General features: G+C 40.0%; 1 protein-coding gene across 1 annotated transcript in view; it reads right to left on the bottom strand.

The window, feature by feature from the left end:
• Positions 1-20,605, bottom strand: part of LOC113407947 (exocyst complex component 2) — a 208,636-nt gene that overhangs the window by 71,934 nt on the left and 116,097 nt on the right. The window contains exons 14-19 of the mRNA XM_026658988.1: positions 18,160-18,228; positions 17,263-17,420; positions 14,127-14,248; positions 9,561-9,622; positions 2,105-2,185; positions 841-900 (exon numbers count right to left, since the gene is read on the bottom strand). Coding sequence (XP_026514773.1) covers positions 841-900; positions 2,105-2,185; positions 9,561-9,622; positions 14,127-14,248; positions 17,263-17,420; positions 18,160-18,228 — 552 coding nt within the window. The remainder of the gene's footprint in view (positions 1-840; positions 901-2,104; positions 2,186-9,560; positions 9,623-14,126; positions 14,249-17,262; positions 17,421-18,159; positions 18,229-20,605) is intronic.

The following is a 20,605-nucleotide window of genomic DNA, read 5'->3' as shown; positions in this document are numbered from 1 at the left end:
TTAAATTAAGTCCGGCAAATGTTTTCATTATCTTGTTATCCTTTGTTTTCCTGTGGAAAAAAAGATCTGTGCTATTTCTTTGTATTATCTCTCATCTTGCTAAATGACCTCCCAAATCAGAGTTGAAATCATAGGACTGAGGGTCCACTGGTTTACAAGGAACGTATCTTTAATGGCTTTAAAGTGCTTAAACAGAGACCCCCAACGCAAACATCTCTTAAGCCCATTACGTGTCATTTCTTTGGTCTGATTTGTGACATTTCACTTGATAACACAATACAAACAATTGTTAAAACTGCTGGGTGTTGCTTTATTATCTTAAAAATTTTTCTGGGTTATTATACATTTAAAAGATTACCTTAAAAATCTGTTGCAAAGAGCACTGGTTACTAATATGAAACTAAGGGCCAGATCCTCAGCTGTAAACTGGCATAGCTCCACTGATTGCAATTGAACTATGCCAATTTATACCAGCTCAGGCGCTTGCCCTTGGTTTCGTATTAGAAACTGGTGCTCTTTGAAACCAAATTTTAAGTTAATCTTTTAAATATATAATTAATAACCAAGAAAATGCTTGAAGTTAAGCTAGTGCTTCAAGTATATGTTTGAAGTGTTTAGGTGCCCTGATGAATTAGGGCCTTAGAAACCCCAGGAAGCATTAAGCATCATTATCCTTAAGAGTTACTGTAATTTGAAGTTACGATAACACTTATGTCTGGATGATCTGAATTAAACAGTATCTGACATCTTATCACCTTTTATTACTTTTTAGGGAGGAATGGATACAAAGTAAGCCCTTAATTCACTCATTTATGCTCCCCAATTCCAGTTTAAAATTACCTGCATGATACCAATGCTTAGCTGGCACACATCCTCCTGTGTTTTTTGTTGCTGGAAAACCTGAAGAAACAACCATATAACTTCAGTGGAATAGCTTCAGAAGACCTTCTTCCAAAGGAAGTGAGGAAAGGGAAGAGAGTTATAAATATCAAACCGAGTTTCTCTGTATACACTGCTCTTGTGAGACTCCCCAGGGAAAGAAGAGTGGCTGGTAGAACAAATCCTATGTACAAACACAATGGATAGGGGGTGTGGGCATCCTATAGTGAAGGGGAAACACAATGATGGGAACAATACTGGTACATGACGCTACCTAGCTGTGGATAATTCCAGTTCTCCATACCTTGAAGGTGAAACTGTGATTAGAAAAAGGTAGGAGAAAAAATAAGTGAGTAGAAGGGAAAGTAGTAGCTAGATTTCCTTCGTCCTGTATGTCACAGAAACTTGGAGAAAAAGGTTTGTAGCAACATGTAGGATGGGGGAAACCAAGTGAAGCTGAAAAGAGAACTGGGCAATAGTAGAAGCTCTTGGGACTTCTCAAGATCATCTTTGTTAGCATGTGAAAATTATCTCATGGGGAGCGATTAATTGTGAAGTAATATCCCCTTTTGGGTTCTTCTGGGGAACCCTCATTGGGGGAACAGGATACCTTCGTCATACATGGGACAAAGAAGAAGGGAGCAACAGCAACAGCACCCAATCCTATGAGATGTTGAGCATCTCCTGAAGAATGCTCTCATGTCTTCCTGAAGTCAATGGAAGTGGCTCATACCTTGTGGCATCAGGTCCCCAAGGCAGTAAATGAATGGGTTAGGGTTTATCATGTGGCATACCGGAGTAGGGAAAACGAAGGGTTGAGTTATGTTCCGAATGAAGTCTAGATGTGATATGTATTTGTAACTGGCTCTCCAGGGTACCTACATCGTAAGATCATACCTGCTGCCATTTGAAAGCTACAGGTCACAACCTTTATTACAAAAAAATTACATTTAAATACAGTTCACTTTTTGCCCCCTCCCAAACAAAAGGTACTATGAGTGCAATTTGAAAACGGACTCAATATTGCAAGGGCTTTTTTTTTTGTCAAAGTGAAGAAAAAAATACTGTGAAGCTTGAGTAATTTCTTAACTCATTTTATAATAGCATCTCTGTATTATCCACTAACACTAATAATACATAATGAAAACATATTTATACAGTAATTACTTTTAAAATTAATAACAATTTACATGCAAGGAAAGAAAAAGTACATAACAAGACTTACACTGGCTTCTCCAGGTCTGCAGTCCAGAACACTCTTGAGTGACTGCAAGGAATGCACAATGCATTGTTCAAACTGGGATGGCTGAAAGTAAAAAGATTTTTGAGTTCCTAAATGAATGTGCAATGTATACTATACAAACTATTAATATACACATTTTTTTTACAGTAACAGAGAAGATACTTATTTTTTACTGATCCAAAATGGAACCCCCCCCACAAATTTCATGATACATATACTAAAGAAATCCCTTGTTTTAATGATGTACTGTCATACTGAAGCAAACAAAAATGATTACACAGATCAATTTTCTTTGCAAGTGTCTGAATGAGGGGTTCTGCCACTGAATGGTTTCTTCGCCTTAAGCCTGCAGTGAAGTTCTTATACCTTGTTTGTGATTGCACGCACAGCTACTCAGGAAAAGTCTGGGGGTAAAATCCTGGCCCCATTGTAGTCAATAGCAGAAGTCCTATTGACTAACAGGACCAGGATTTAAATTTAATGGGGCCATTCTAGGATATCACAAATTCACCATTATGATTTCACTATCATGAAATCATCAAGAACAAGTAGGGGTGGATTGGTTTGGAAGTAAGGCAACCTTGTCTATTCAGAAATTGCTTTGATACTTTGCAAAAAAAAAAAAAAAATGGCATGGAAACATGCCAAAAAAATAAAGTTACATAGGTCTTAAGGTGTATAAATCTAGATGCAAACGAATTTGTAGCATTATCCCTGTTAGCCAATCTCCCCTTATCCATCCTCTCTTGCTCGATATTGTGCCACTCTGGTTAGAGACCACCTGACGGCACTAGGGGGAAATTGTGTTTCCAGAGGGGAACATGAAAGTGAGAAAGCTATCTCCATGCTAGAAAAAGGGACACCAATCCAGTTGATTTGGCTCAAAAATGGGAGCCAGAAACTTCGAAGTTCAACTCCTCATTCTGCCCTTTATCCTTTGTGTAGCTTTGGGTATGTCTACACTACAGGATTAATCGGAATTTATATAATTCGAATTTTGGAAACAGATTGTATAAAGTCAAATGTATGCGGCCACATTAAGCACAATAATTCGGCGGTGTGCGTCCATGTACTGGGGCTAGCGTCGATTTCCGGAGCGTTGCACTGTGGGTAGCTATCCCATAGTTCCCGCAGTCTCCTCCTTCCATTGGAATTCTGGATTGAGATCCCAATGCCTGATGGGGCCAAAAATATTGTCGCGGGTGGTTCTGGGTACATCCTCCCCCCTCTCCAGGGAAGCAACGGCAGACAACCGTTTCGCGCCTTTTTCCTGGGTGAACAGTGCAGACGCCATACCACGGCAAGCATGGAGCCCGCTCAGCTCAAGACAGCAGTCATGAACATTGTAAACACCTCGTGCGTTATCGTGCAGTTTATGCTGAACCAGAACCTGCAAAACCAGGCGGTGAGGAGTAGGCTACGGCAGCGCGGCGGTGAGAGTGATGAGGACATGGACATGGAATTCTATCAAACCGCAGGCCCCGGTGCTTTGGAGATCATGTTGTTAATGGAGCAGCTCATAGCCGTGGAACGCTGATTCTGGGCCCGGGAAACAAGCACGGACTGGTGGAACCGCATAGTGTTGCAGGTGTGGGATGATTCCCAGTGGCTGCGAAACTTTCGCATGCGTAAGGGCACTTTCATGGAACTTTGTGACTTGCTTTCCCCTGCCCTGACACGCCAGAATACCAAGATGAGAACAGCCCTCACAGTTGAGAAGCGAGTGGCGATAGCCCTGTGGAAGCTTGCAATGCCAGACAGCTACCGGTCAGTCGGGAATCAATTTGGAGTGGGCAAATCTACTGTGGGGGCTGCTGTGATGCAAGTAGCCAAAGCAATCACTGAGCTGCTGCTACGAAAGGTAGTGACTCTGGGAAATGTGCAGGTCATAGTGGATGGCTTTGCTGCAATGGGATTCCCTAACTGTGGTGGGGCGATAGATGGAACCCATATCCCTATCTTGGCACCGGAGCACCAGGGTACCCAGTACATAAACCGCAAGGGGTACTTTTCAGTGGTGCTGCAAGCACTTGTGAATCACAAGGGACGTTTCACCATCATCAACGTGGGCTGGCCGGGAAGGGTTCATGACGCTCGCGTCTTCAGGAACACTACTCTGTTTAAATGGCTGCAGCAAGGGACTTACTTCCCGGACCAGAAAATAACCGTTGGGGATGTTGAAATGCCTATAGTTATCATTGGGGACCCAGCCTACCCCTTAATGCCATGGCTCATGAAGCCATACACAGGCAGCCTGGACAGGAGTCAGGAGCTGTTCAACTACAGGCTGAGCAAGTGCAGAATGGTGGTAGAATGTGCATTTGGCTGTTTAAAAGGTAGCTGGCGCTCGTTACAGACTCGGTCAGACCTCAGCCAAACCAATATCCCCATTGTTATTGCTGCTTGCTGTGTGCTCCACAATCTCTATGAGAGTAAGGGGGAGACCTTTATGGCGGGGTGGGAGGCTGAGGCAAATCGCCTGGCTGCTGATTATGCGCAGCCAGACACCAGGGCGATTAGAAGAGCACACCAGGAAGCGCTGCGCATCAGAGAAGCTTTGAAAACCAGTTTCATGACTGGCCAGGCTACGGTGTGAAAGTTCTGTTTGTTGAAAACCCGCCCCCTTGATTGACTCATTCCCTGTAAGCAAACCACCCTCCCCCCTTAAATCACAGCTTGCTTTCAAAGGAAATAAAGTCACTATCTTTAAAAAATCATGTAATCTTTATTAATTGATTATAAACATAGGGAGTGAACCGACAAGGTAACCCAGATGAGGTTTGGGAGGAGGATAGGAGGGAAGTAAAAGGCCACTGAAAAAATTCACTATAATGACAGCCTTTTGGTTGGGCTGTCCACTGGGGTGGAGTGGGAGGGTGCAAGGAGCCTCCCCCCCCGCGTTCTTACACGTCTGGGTGAGGAGGCTATGGAACATGGTGAGGGGGGAGGGAGGTTATACAGCGGCTGCAGCGGCACTCTGCTATCCTGCTGCCGTTCCTGAAGCTCCATCAGACGCCGGAGCATGTCCGTTTGATCACGTAGCAGCCCCAGCGTTGCAGCCTGCCACCTCTCATCTCGAGCGTCCCTCATGACCTCATGTTCACTGGCATCTTTCCTGTACTTAGATACCGTGTCCTTCCACTCATTCAAATGAGCTCTTTCATTGCGGGTGCATTCCATTATTTCCGAGAACATCTCGTCTCACGTCCTCTTTCTCCGCCGCCTTATCTGAGATAGCCTTCCGGACGGAGGAGGGAGGCTTGAAAAATTTGCAGCTGCTGGAGGGATGGAAAAAAGGAGAGAAGTTTTTAAAAAGATACATTTTACCGAACAATGCTTATACTCTTTCACGGTGAAAAACACTATTCACATTACATAGCACATGTGATTTCAGTACAAGGTCGCATTTTCCATCTTAATATTGAGTGCCTGTGGCTTTGCTGCTAGAGATCACAGACGCAGGTCCGGGCAACAGAATTCGGCTTGCATGCGGCCATGGTAAGCCATTGTCTTTCGGCTTCTGCGCCCTCCTTTCCCACATACCAAGCAAAGCCCGTTGACTGCTGCGGTTTTCCTTTTAACCTTCAACAGCAGAAAACAAACTAACCCGCCCCCCATCCAATTCTCTGAAATGATCGCTTTATCCCTCCCCCCCACCGCGTGGCTGGTATCAGGGAAGATCCCTGCAGAAACCAAACTAATCCCCCGCTCCCCCCACCCGCCATGAATTATCTGGGATGATCGCTGTACCCCTCCCCGTCACCGCGTGGCTGGTATCAGGGAAGATCCCTGCTAGCCAGAGGCGAAAAGCTCAGCGCCAATTCCCCCCCCCCCTTGGCTAACTGCAGGGAAGGATTTCTTTTCAGCCACAGGCAAACAGCCCAGTAGGAATGGCCACCCCTGTCCCCTTAATTAAATTCCCATATTTCAACCAGGTTACCATGAGCGATATCACTCTCCTGAGGATTACACAGCGAGATAAAGAACGGATGTTGCTTGAATGCCAGCAAACACCGGGACCATACGCTGCCAGGCTTTGTCATGCAATGATACCAGATTACTTGCTACTAGCATGGCGATGTCAAGTGTCCTACCATGGAGGACGGAATAAGGCTGCACTGCCCAGAAACCTTCTGCAAAGGCTTTTGGAGTACCTCCAGGAAAGCTTCATGGAGATGTCCCTGGAGGATTTCTGCTCCATCCCCAGACACATTAACAGACTTTTCCAGTAGCTGTACTGGCCGCGAATGCATCCCAAGTCCTCAGGGCAAATTAATCATTAAAAAACGCTTGCTTTTAAACCATGTTTTATATTTTAAAAGGTAAACTCACCTGAGGTCCCTTCCATGGGGTCATGGTCTTGGATACTGGATTGGGAGGGTACTTCAGTCAGGCTGAGAAAAAGATCCTGGCTGTTGGGGAGAACGGAGTGCTGGGTGCTCTCCGCAAGCTCGTCCCCCTCCTCCTCCTCTTCCCCGTCTGCAGAATCCTCAGGTGTGGCTGATGAGATTACCCACGCCTCGGAATCCACGGTGAGAGGTGGGGTAGTGGTGGCGGCCCCCCCTAGAATTGCATGCAGCTCAGCGTAGAAGCGGCATGTCTGCGGCTCTGACCCGGAGCGACCGTTTGTCTCCTTTGTTTTCTGATAGGCTTGTCTGAGCTCCTTGACTTTCACGCGGCACTGCTCTGAGTCCCTATTGTGGCCTCTTTCCATCATGCCCTTGGAGATTTTTTCAAAAGTTTTGGCATTTCGTCTTTTCGAACGAAGTTCTGCTAGCACTGAATCCTCTCCCCATATAGCGATCAGATCCAGTACCTCCCGTACGGTCCATGCTGGTGCTCTTTTTCGATTATTGGGCTGCATGGTTATCTGTGCTGATGAGCTCTCTGTAGTCACCTATTCTCTCCCGTGCTAGGCAAACAGGAAATGAAATTCAAATGTTCGCGGGGCTTTTCCTGTCTACCTGGCCAGTGCATCCGAGTTCAGATTGCTGTCCAGAGCGGTCACAATGGTGCACTGTGGGATAGCTCCCGGAGGCCAATACCATCGAATTGCGGCCACACTAACCCTAATTCGAAATGACAATATCGATTTTGGCGCTACTCCGCTTGTTGGGGAGGAGTACAGAAATCGATTTTAAGAGCCCTTTATTTCGAAAGAAATGGCTTCGTTGTGTGGACGGGTGCAGGGTTAATTGGATTTAACGCTGCTAAATTCGAATTAAACTCATAGTGTAGACCAGGCCTTAGAGTAAGTCACTTCACTTTCATTTCCCCAACCTATGATATTAGGATAACACTTATCCACCTCACATCGGTGTCATGAGGATTGATTCATGTCTGTAGAGCAATTTGAAAATCTAAAGCACTATACTAAAATGCTATTTATTCATTTTTAGAACAAGCTGTTGAAGACATACAGCAGAGAAAGAGAGCTAAATGGGCAGAAAAAGGGCATACTTTCAGTGGAAAAGTAAAACGCTGCTCCTTTTATTTTTGTTCTCATGTAGATTTTTATTGCCTGAGAAGAAAATAATAAAGCTTCCCTGTACATTAACCTTTGTGCATTACACGCCCCATGGCTGTACGTTTCTGACAACAGTATCCCAATATATGTTTTAACAGCTGTATAAATATCAAGGATGTTAATAACTAATTTTCTTGCATGTATTTTACACATATAGTTTAAGCTTAAGCTGTCTCCAAAGGGCCTCTCTGGCCTTGTCTACCCTCAGAAATTTTGCTAAAGTTTCCCACCATTACGACAATTGATTCAGATCCATCAGTGGTGGTAACAATGGGATTATTCATATAGACAAGGCATCAGCAGTTGCCAGTATTTTAAGCACCATGTCATGCTCTCAGCAGGATTAGATGACACCATACTTAAGACGGTGACAGCTCCCTAAAGACCAATATACACTAGCAATCCACCCACGGTTTCTGCTGCTGGCAGAGCTAAACTGGTGGGAAATTTTTGCAAAAAATCCTAGGGTATATATAGCTTTGGAGCACGGTAATGAAGCACTAATAAGATTTTGTTTAGATTTATTAGTTCTACAAAAGAATGACCAGGTATGCAAACCTAGATGGAAGAAGGAAATGGGGCTCTGGTCTGGACTGAAATGACCAGAGTACGTTGCAATTGAAAATAAAACCCAGAAGTCATGACTCCCAGTACTGTATTTTAAAACCAGACAACACTCCTTCCCACATTATGTATATCTGGAATGCTTCACGCCCTCCTACTCAACTTCATTCAAATGTATTTATAGTAACAAACAAGCACAACTTCAGATAGATGGCCTACCGAGTACTCTCTTATATAATACACACAAAGCTTAATCCTCCCACAGCCATTTCTGCTTTCTCAGATTGTTTTTAAGTCATGCCTACAATGTGCTTGTCATCTTTTAGCCATTAGTCATTACTATTTTCCAGAAAGCACCTCACTAATTTATTTTAATATGGTTTCAAGTTGTTTATTGTTTGTCTGTGAGCAACCTCCTAAATTAGTTGACTCTCAGTTAAATTTCTCATTATACCAGAAAAGCAACTTTTTATATCTACTACTTCCATGGTAACGAACTCATTAAGTTATGAAGCACTATGACGTGGACTGAACTTGCCACAACCTGAGAAAACAAACTGTATTTTAGCAGAACATCCATAGCTAAAAAAGAAACCTTTTTTTTTTTTTTAAACCTCAACACAATCTTACTAAGGAAGATCAGTAAAAACTTTAGGGGGGCACATTAAACCCCCCTCCCCCAACTCTCTCAATTTATATACATGCTAGCCTCTTCTCCATGTGATTCTTTACATTCTACTCATATTAAAGGACCGAATCCAGCAAAGCTTTACTCACATGAGTAGTCCTTACTCGTGGTAGTAGTCCCACTGACATGAATTGCTACTCACATAAATAAAGATTATTCACATATGGCTCTGCAGCACTGGGACCAAAGACACTGCTTTTGAAAACCCCATCCATAAGCTGAAATTTATCTAGTTTTTAAAACTACTTTGAACTGTGCTTATGCTCACTTACACATGTAAGAAAATCCACCAGGAGAAAAATAACTCTTGAAAGAGGGAAAAGGTGAAAGAAGAGAAAAAGTAACTTTTGATTTTGTGATAGGATTTATACCACCATGAATATTTAAGAAAGTGAGCAGACAGAGGGCAGAAAGAATTCACATAGGAGTATAATCTCTCCTCCATCTAAATTCTAACCCACTTTAGATGGGAACTGATTAGCTTTATTTTGTTCCATATTTTAATTCTTTTAAAAATACATATGCACACATGTGTAAATATAAGTAAATGTATAACATGCTGCAAAACTTTTAATATTTATGAAAAGAAAAATGAAATTTACACAAGTCCACCACATGCACAAAAAATGGGTGCCCAGAAACACACAAAGTGTACCCACCAGAGATGTTAAACCTTCATTATCAACCACCCAGTCTTCCTTTTCAGCTAACCTCTTCACATCTGTAAAAAGAAAAGGTGTTAAAAGCTAGGTTTCATTATAAAAAACTCCTTGAACTTAACAAGAGATAAAACCACAGGCACCTAAGTGTGATGAACAGGCATACAAGTACATTGGCCATACTTAAAAGATTTCAGACACTTTTCAAATGACTAAGAATGGCACACACACATAGTTTGCTGCTGCTTTCTCCTACAGAAGTAAAATTTATGGTGTATGGCAATAGTTGCATAAAGCCCACCTTTTACTGGAAATCTTGAGGTTAGAGAAATATTGTTACAGTCCTCTGTTTTAAAAAAACGGACATATCATGGCTGTGTACCCATAATATAGGCATTATATTTGGGAATTCAAATGTATGTTTGTTTTATTATTCCTTGCTCAATGCAGTTTTAAAAAAACAAACCCTCAAGTACATAACTTAATCGGAGATCAGGACAAGTGTTAAGACTCACATAATTATATTAAATATGTATAATATGTTTGGGTTGAGAGTCATCAGGATCAGGACTCCATTGTGCTAGGTGTTGCTCAAACATATAGGAAAAATCCATCCAGGCTCTCGAAGGCTTATAAGAAGAAAGTGAGATAAGAAGTGTAGGAAAGGGGAGGAGAAGAAGAGGAGTATAACAATCAGTTATATACAATTTAGGTACCTATATACATTTGCACGTTGCCCCATTTACCCTTCAACCTAGTCATCATTAATTGGTAGATTTGATTGATTGATAGGTGTTGTGGCAGAGGAGCATCTTGAAGTACATTCGAGAACACTATACTCTGAAAAGTGACTATGCAAAAGTAGCAACTTGTTACCAATAGATCTTCTCCTGAATCTGCCAACTTTATATTTGTTTTTACTGCTGGTTTATTCCCTTCAGACCTTTAGATCTAACACAGATATAAAGGAGGGAGCTGAATTACATTCCTTCTTATTCATCATCAAAAGAACTGATTACTAAGTTCCAGTCAGTTACACTTGTACAACCCTCACTGCCTTATTTGGCATTAGCATAATTTAGTTTGCATGACCTTTGTTGCCAGTGATGATGCATGAGAAGGAAAGAAACCAGCTTGACTCTCAGGGCCCAGGCTGAGTTTACAGGGCTGACAGCTAGAAAAACCCTCTTCCATTTACTTGTAAACTGAACACGTTTATCACTAAAAGACAATAAGCATCCCACAGTCATTTCCAGTTTGACAAAACCTGATTCCAGCAAAAATCTATTTGCAAGATAATCACAGGCTGTATCCCTGAAAGTAAGAGCTACAATACAAGGTAAAAGTATCTTCAAAACTGAATTTTTTAAACCATTAGATTGCTGTTTAAATTGCATTTACCGCTGAAATTTTGTTTGCAAGTCAATAACAAAAAAATGTACAACTTAGTGCTGTGAGACAGTTTACATAAGAAGAGAACTCCATTACCACTATATCATGTGGCTACATTCTTTCAAAAAAATTCATTTTTTTAAATTATAGAATTGAAAATTAAGCAGCACTGTAAAAGCACTTTCACCCATGAAGATGAATAAACTACAAATTATTCACACAAAGACGAGGCACAGTATAATCCAAGCAAGAAAATGTCAGAGTTGCAGTTAATGTTCTTTCTTTAATGCAGACGCATCAGTGGAATAAAATTATGATTGGCGTGAAATAGAAATAGTTTTTTTTAATGCATATTGCAAAAGAGGAAGCTGAATTACATTCCTTCTTGTGCATTTTCAAAAGAATTGTTTACTAATTTCCAGTCAGTTACACTTGTTCAACCCTCACTGTTTAATTTGGTATTAGCATAATTTAGTTTGCATGACCTCTATTGCCAGTGATGATGCATGAGAAGGAAAGAAACCAGTTTGACTCTGAGCACAGGTTGAGTTTACAGAGCTGGTGATTAGAAAAACAAATAGATTAAAGCCATTAAATCTAATAAATAGGATTTTTTTTTTTTTTTACAAGAATATGAAAGAGTAATCAATGAAGGCATGACAAGGGAAGTGTTCTGGTTGGATTTCAGAGGCACTAAATGGACAGTTAGTGTGAGTTAACAAATATAGGCAACAATGTGAATGTAGCATGAGAAATCAAGAGTTAGTTAAGGGCCGTAAATGATCACTAATATTTGCAAAATATTCTGAAAATGAAAAATATTATACAGTATAAATATCAGATATGATTATTGGTGTTCTTCTCAGAGAGGTCCAGATTCAGTAAAGCACTGAAGCACATGTCTAACTTTAAGCAAGTGAGTAGTTCCACTGACTTCTCACATAGGATTACTCATGTTCTTAAAGTTAGGCTTAAGTACCTTGCTGAACTGGGGCATAAGTCGAGTAACAAACAGAAATAAGGTTGTTTAAAGGAACAGGAAGAGACCCTGCTAGCTCCAGTTTGTTTGCTCGATGGTCCCTGCATTGCTTTGCGTATATCAGTCAGCATGAGGATCATTACATTGTCTAGCATGCTGCCCATCACAGAATAAAAGAAGTTTGATCAAACCAGTGGACACCATGAGCCCCATATGAAAGAAAAGAGCTGGGAAGAGAGATCTCTAGCCCACTGATGTTAATTTTTAATACATCTTGAAAAACTGGGAAAATTCCAGAGGACTGGATGAGTGCCAATATTCATAAAGGACAAAAGGGATGACCCAGGTAATTATAAGGCTCGCTAGCCTCAAATCAATTGCAGGCAAAATAAAGGAAAAATGTTTGTGGGAGTCAATCAATAAAGAATTAAAGGATGGGACTATAACTATGCCAATATACATGGTTTTATGGAAAATAGATCTTGTCAAGCAAACCAAATTTCATTTTTTTATGAGATGACAAGTTTGGTTGATAAAGGTAACTGCACAGGTGTCTAATATACTTATACTTTTATAAGGCATTTGATTTAGCACCACCTGACATTTGCATTTAAAAAATTAGCACTATTCAATATTAGTAAAGCACATGATAAATGGATTAAGAACTGGCTAACTGAAGTAGTTGTCAAAGGGAAATCATCATTGAATAGGGGAATTTCTAGTGGGGTTCTGCAATGATCAGTTTTGGGTCTGACACTATTCAATATTTTATGAGTAATCTGGAATTAAACATAAAATCGTTGTGGATAAAATTTGCAGATGACAAAAACTGACAAAGTGGTAAATACCGATGAGGAGAGGGAAGTCATACAGAGTGATCTGGGTTGCTTGGTAAGCAGGGCCCATTCAAACCAAACGTGTTTGAATCAACCCAAATGCAAGGTTATACATCTAGGACCAAAGAATGCAGTCCATACCTGTAAAATGTAGGACCGTATCCTGGAAAGCAGTGACTGATAAGGATATAGTGGACAAACAACTGAACGTGAGCTCCCAGTGGGATGCTCTGGCCAAAAGGGATAATGTGATCTCTAGATGCATAAACAGGGAAGTAGTGAGTATGAGCAGGAAAATGATTTTACTTCTGGTGATACCAATACAGGAATAATGCATCCTGCCCTGGTGACCAGATTTAAAAAAAGATGTCAAAAATTGGAGAGTGTACAGAAAAGAACACAAAAGTGATTTGAAGGCTGGAAAAAATTCCTTACAGTGAGAGACTGAAGGAGCTCAATGTGTTTAACTTATTAAAAAAGTCAAGAAGAGACTTGAAGAGGAAGAGGAAGAAAACACTGGGTAATAAAGGGCTTTTTAATCTAGTGGAGTAAGGCATAACAAAAACCCGTAGCTGGAAGTTAAAAGCCAGACAAATTCAAATTAGAAATATGGCACAATTTTTTTTTAAACAGTGAGGATGATTAACTATTGGAACAAACTAACAAGGGATATTGCCAATGCATCATCTCTTGAAATCTTCAAATCAAGACTGGATTTCTTTTTGGAAAACATGCTTTAGTCAAACAAGTTATTGAGCTTAAATACAGGGATAACTCATTGAAATTCTATGACCTGTATTATACAGGTTAGACTAGATAAACTAATGGTCCCTTTTGGCCTTAAAAATCTATGAATCTACGACCCCAAAGAGCTAAGTAGGACTCTAGAGACAAACAGTGAGTATCCCTGATAAAACTGCAACTAAAATATTGTGTAAAGTTTTTAAGATTTGCTCACTTAAAAAAGAATATCCAAGCTTGAGCTAAAATTACAGAACAGAGTAGTAATAATGCTGATTCATTGCATGGAATAGTTGTGTCATGACAAAATGTACAAATGAATTAAAGCGTGTTTGGTTTGGAAAAAAGACTGCAACCTAGTGAAAAAAGTGGCTGCCTTATATTAAAGGGGGAAAAAAAGGCTCATAATACAGGGAACAAGCAAGTATTGTTAGGGAAATGATAAAATAACTTAATAGGTCTTGTATGTTGTGACTCTGTGAATTACAGGTGACCGTATTATTGATTCAAGTACCTAAAGTGAACACAATCTATTCTAGAATGCAGTCTGATTTAACTAAAGAGAAAATAAAAAATCCTAACCATATGCATGTAGGTCTGCACATTTTTTTTTATTACCTTCAGCTGTGTGTTGTAAGGTGACCATTATACAACGTACTCGAAGATCCAAAATAAGATCCTGGATGATATGAAGCATATCATTTGGTATTTCAAGTGCAGTAAGGGACTCGTAACTAAGCCTGGAAGGAGAAGAAAATAAAATGAAGGTTAGGTTTAAACTTACAGTTTTGTAGACAATACTGCTAAATATCACAAAGTTACTTAGGAGTTTGTTTTGCTTATGGATAATATTAGTCCTCTCAACAGTAAGCTTTTTAAACTGTGATATCATCCATAATACCATAGGTATGTTTTACTATCTGGTTCATTCATTTGTTGAAACCATATCAATATAGAGCTTCACTGTTGTACTGTATAAACTTGACAAAGTTTAGGCCACTGATGTGCTAATACCACTGCATATCACAATGACCAATATTGTCTTGTTTCTTTGTAATTCTCCATCTGTCTGTATCCATCTGTTGTCTCTTGTTTTATACTTAGATTGAAGGCTCTTTGGGGCAAGGACCATCCTTTTGTTTGTACAGCACGTTGCACAGTGGTGTTTTGGTCCATGATCAGCACTCCTCGGGGTGATCATAAAATAAATAGCAACAGAGCCTGCAATGAAGGGTAACGTGAAGGTATACCACCCTAGCAGAGCATAATGGTTTGATGTGCCAATAGGGAACACAGTTACTGTGCCACCTCTAAAGACAGTGCAGCATGGACTCACCCAACGCAACTTAATTTCCACCAGCCCAGCACCACTGACTGGTGTGGAAGAGGGTGGGGCCATGCCTTATCATTCTCCCTATGTCACATCCTATATACTTGTAAGGGGCAGCATTTGCAGTCTTAACTGGAGGGCTGCAATTGTGCCAAATCTTTACACAGGGACACAAAGGAAGAACGGAGAAGAGTTAAGAACACAAGAATGGCCATCCTAGGTCAGACCAATGGTCCATCTAGCCTGATATCTTGTTTTCCGACAGTGGCCAATACCAGATGCTTCAAAGGGAATGAACAGAACAGGGCAATTATCAATTATCCATCCCCTGTCCTCCAGTCCCAGCATCTGGCAATCAGAGGCTCAGGGACACCCAGAGCATGGGGCTGTACCCATGGCCATTTTCGCTAATAGCCATTGATGGACCTATAAGAACGGCCATACTGAGTCAGACCAAAGCTTCATCTAGCCCAGTATCCTGTCTTCCGACAGTGGCCAATGCCAGGTGCCCCAGAGGGAATGAACAGAAAAGGTAATCATCAAGTGATCCATCCTGTTGCCCAATCCCAACTTCTGACAAACAGAGGCTAGGGACACCATCCTGGCTAATAGTCATTGATGGACCAATCCTCCATGAATTTATCTAGTTCTTTTTTGAACCCTGTTATAGTCTTGGCCTTCACAACATCCTTTGGCAAGGAGTTCCACAGGTTGACTGTGTGTTGTGTGAAAAAATACTTTGTTTGTTTTAAACCTGCTGCCTATTAATTTCATTTGGTGGCCCCCAGTTCTTGTGTTATGAGAAGAAGTAAATAACACTTCCTTATTTACTTTCTCCACACCAGTCATGATTTTATAGACCTCAATCATATTGCCCCTTAGTTGTCTCTTTTCCAAGCTGAAAAGTCCCAGTCTTATTAATCTCTCCTCTTACGGCAGCCGTTCCATACCCCTAATCATTTTTGTTGCCCTTTTCAGAACCTTTTCCAATTCCAATGTATCTTTTTTGAGATGAGGCGACCACATCTGCACGCAGTATTCAACATGTGGGTGTACAATGGATTTATATAGAGGCAGTAAGATATTTTCTGTCTTATCATCTATCCCTTTCTTAATGATTCCCAACATTCTGTTTGCTTTATTGACTGCCGCTGCACACTGAGTGGATGTTTTCAGAGAATTATCCACAATGACTCCAAGATCTCTTTCTTGAGTGATAACAGCTAATTAAGACTCCAGCATTTCATATTTATAGTTGGGATTATGTTTTCCAATGTGCAATACTTTGCATTACTATCATCAATGAATTTAGCTAATTCTTTTTTTACCCAGTTATAGTTTTGGCCTTCACAACATCCTCTGGCAATAAGTTCTAAAGGTTGATTGTGCCCTGTATGAAGAAATACTTCCTTTTATTTGCTTTAAACCCGCTGCCTATCAAAGACACTACACTGGCTGCATCTCCTTAATGTTTCCGAATTGGGCAAGAACTAGGCAAATGGAGTCACTGCCATTCTCCCTACCCCGATCTTGAGCAGGGCATAAGTATCGGGAATAGCTAGCAGCAGGAACCAGGCTCCAAGTGTGGGCACTTGATAACCCTCCACCAACCACCAGGACTTTTGTGGGGTTGCAAAGCCATCATCTTTCCTGCTCCTCTTTCTGAGCAGAGTGCAGGCACTGAGAGCAGCCATCAGCAGGGGATGGACACAAATCTTCAAACGTTCATCACTCTGTGTGCCACTGTCACTGCCCTGTGATTCTGGAATGTCATCTGGTAACTATCAACAACTTTGTTCACACCACTACTATTGTCTGCTCAGCTTGACCACTTAATTAGCTGATTATAAGCCATCATTAGTTCACTTAACCATCTAGGAAAGGAGGAATACAAGCAGTGGTCACCTGTGAAAACTCTTGGTTTAAGTGACTAGCCCAACATTACATCAGAATTTAAGAGGAGGCAAGGACAGAAACAAATTCTCCAAGATGACATTCAGCTGCCCTATTTATGAGGCCATCCCTTCTCTTCCTGCAATCTCCTGCCTCATTTACTACACACCTTTCAACTTCTAAAACAAATGAAAAAGAGGTCCTATAGACAACAGCCTCATTCACTACACAACCATGATTCATCTACAGAGCACTGTCCATCCTGTGCACTGAGACAAGACTCCCAAGGAAAAAATATAGCAAGTGATCATGTAATTACAGACTGTATCATAATGCATATATACACAAGTAGGCTGAATTAATCTTGCACAGGCAACCTTAATTTTGACATTTCCTAACTTTTGTATCCTTGACTTTGCAACATTAACGATCTTTCAGTTGAACGCAAAACAAATAAAAAAATAAGGCACAGTTTAGACTATGTTATACATACTAAAGACTCATACCACACAGACCAATAGCCCCAGTTACCTTACAGTCTGGATGACATGTGTTAGCCACTGTCCAGAGAGTTCAGATTTCATCTCCCAGCCACCATACTGTCTCAACTCTCCTTCTCTGAGGCTGAATGGAAGCAAAGCTCCACGGATGAGTTTTGCCAGGGACTGCATCACCTCCTGAATCATTTTCTGTCACAGCATAAAAGAACATCACAAAAATAAATACTTAGAAACTGCACCAATATTTTTAACCAGTTATGTATTCATCGCATAATCTAGTCTGAAATGGCAGGCATACATTTCAAATTTCACTAAGGAATATAATTTTACTTACATAGCAAACACCCACATAACAAGCACTACAGAACATAATTAAAACAAATACAATATATAAAACAAAAAAATCACTTTAACATAAACACAAACAACAGGGACCAAATTAGGACAGAGAAGGCAATAAACATAGGGCTAATAAGGGTCACTGCAAAAAACAACTGTGAAAAATAAAGATTTAAGATTTATTTATTTTTAAAGCAGGGATAAAATAAAATGGATTTTAGGGGTTGGATATAAAGAAAGTGAGTTCCAAGATGCAGGGCCCACCACAGCCAAAGTGTGATTGTCTGTAGAGGCTTCAGATGTGATGGCAGGTTCTTAAATGGCCGGTGATGTGTGAGCATACTTGCCAGTACAAGGTATCTGCCTTTTACTTAGACTGTAGTCTCTTGTACAGCAAGGATCAGGGCTTTTTTTTGTGGGGGGGAGGGGGGAAGTGACTATTGTTTTTTGGGTGCCGAACCTAAAACAGCTTAAAGGGGCCTGATTATTACAGGGTCAACGCTCACCACTATTTGAAAATTAAGCCTTCTTCAGGTGTCTTAATCTGAAGGACCACCTAAACGAAAATAAGTCTGCACACCAAGCTTACCTTGAAATCATTTTGTCTTTGCCTAGCATTCTTCTTTGATCTTTCCATTTGACCAGATTTTTCAGCAGTCTTGTAAAAATGAGAAACAATTGAAAAGTATCAGTGTCTGGTAACCACGGCTTTCAATTTTAAAACCATTCTAAAAAAGATGCATTTAGGAAAAGGGGTCAAAAATGCTTCGTGAGTTTACAATGGGATAAAAGAAGCCAACTCAAGTCACATCTACAAGCAAAGTCTCCACAAGTCAACAAGTATTTACTTATAGTAGCTATCAAGATGCTAGTGTTTAAGTGTGGGGCACAATGTGCCAAAACAACCTAAAATAAAAGGTGGAAGTAAAATAACAGTGTAAGAAGTATAAGCTTCATTGAAGTCAAGCAATATTTTCCTATTATGATTTTGCATTAACATTGTTAAAAGAGCTCTAAAATCCATGGCTCAATCCTGCAGTAAGTCTACAGGAAAAGAATCTTCAAGTCCCCAGTAGGTGAGAGGTGCCTGGAGGAAAATTTGGGTCTAAAATAAAGTACATTCTTTGTAATGATGGATAGTGCAGAAGTACTGTGTGTTCTCCTTTTTCTTTTGGCTTAGTACTTTGTTCCAGAAGACAGAGTCCATTATTCTCCAAAGTGAAGAACTAAATCATCTGTAATGGACTTACTATGAAGATTTATCATCATCTTGCTGGACAATTCACATATCTGAAAATTTAGAAGCACCAAAGCACATCTGCACTAGCAACTTTGGTTACAGTTGTGTAAAGAAAAGAATATGGCTTGAACAGTGCTCTTACTGTTAGCAGTTTTCAAATGCAAGTGATAATTATATATTTGTGTGTGAAGTGTGCCATAACACAAAGCAAGTTTCATAGAAAAAGCTGTTTAAAAGATTGGATTAGAGAAGTAGGTGGAATTGTACAGCTAAGAGCATTTGCTAATTTAACGTATGCACTGTGACACCTACTGGACAAAAGTATATTAGCAGAATTGTAGTTTGGAAAAGATATTCTGAAAACTGTCCTCAAAGCAGTAATATAATCAATATATTTTTTAAATGACTAAATAAGTTTCATGTTTTTTTTATAATTCATCATTTGTTAGAAGTTCTTCAGATTATTTTTATGAATGCCAAGTAAATTTTGTAGTTAGCATACAATTACCAACAAGAAATTCAAATAGAAAGAAGCTTTTCGTCAAAAACACTTTAGAGTTTTTAAATTCTCTGTTTTCCTTTATTATTCTGAACTGTACCATCTTATATTAATCAGAACAATTCCTGCATATTACTGATGAACCTCATATGTACTGTCCTCTTTTTTATTGCTTTTTTCTGATAAAAAAATCAATCATATTGAATAAACTTCTCTATGCTGCAGGTACCTTTTAAAATGTTACTCAACTGAAGTTTTAAAACAGTTTTGATTGCTCCCTTAAAGCCCTGATATGAAGTTATATTAAAGAAAAAATATAAAAGAGCTTAAGATACTTTTGCCCTTAGTGATTTCGTTGAATAAAAATCTTAACCCTTTCCTGCACAGACAGACCAAAACTACTTTGTGGTAAGACCAACGGTTATATTTCACTGTTTTGACTTCACATATGCTACTTCATATGGATCTGAGTGGTTCAAAGAGCTGCAAACTTTTTAAGCTGTTAGAAATAGCACATAAATCTTTAACTGTCACTATTCTAAGACGAACAGCCTACCTTTATGCCAAGAAAAATATATATAACTTCACAACAGAAAATAGAACCAGCTTGTTATTTATCACTGGGTTTTTCTTTTGTATTAGAGTTAATCTATTTCAGGCTTATGGATTTCAATCAAATGGTTCTCTGTACATTGTTCTCATGATTTTCTCTCTCTGTCTCCAAAATTATGGTGAACAACATTTTGTTTCTCACATGTCAATAAATAGCAAGGAAATGTAGTAAGGACACCTTCAATGATGCCTAAAATCCGTACTATTGGCAAAATTCTACAGCTTGTGGAGGTGTTGTGGCTGAAGCTCTCCTCAGGAGCTCCTAATGAGGTTTCCTAGGCCCCCATCCATTTTTGGATAGCTAGTGGCAACAAGAGCCTGCACTGTCCACAGGATTTTGGCCATTTCCTACATATGGACAAAAAAGGAGCAAAGGGATGAGGATGAGTTGCTTGTCCAGTCAGAATCTGGCCCTATGAAAGTACAGGATAGGTCAACAGTTTAACATGCAAATTAACTCCAACTTTTTTGCAATGGAAACAATGTTCTGACCAGGCATTATACAAGATTGCTGCATTTTCTCTTGCTCTTACTCTCACAAGCAGAACTGCTCAACTTTGTGTACAATTGTAAACATAGTGTCAGTGTCTCTTGAAATTTCACAGACAGAAAACTACATTAATTTACAGTTGAGGTTTTAAAGTTCAAATCCAATCTCTAATAACCAGAAATGTATTATTACCA

This window comes from Terrapene carolina, unplaced genomic scaffold (assembly GCF_002925995.2).
Source record: "Terrapene carolina triunguis isolate 2854851 unplaced genomic scaffold, T_m_triunguis-2.0 Scaffold57, whole genome shotgun sequence".
Classification (NCBI taxonomy): domain Eukaryota; kingdom Metazoa; phylum Chordata; order Testudines; family Emydidae; genus Terrapene; species Terrapene triunguis.
This window is presented reverse-complemented; position numbering and strand designations above follow the sequence as displayed.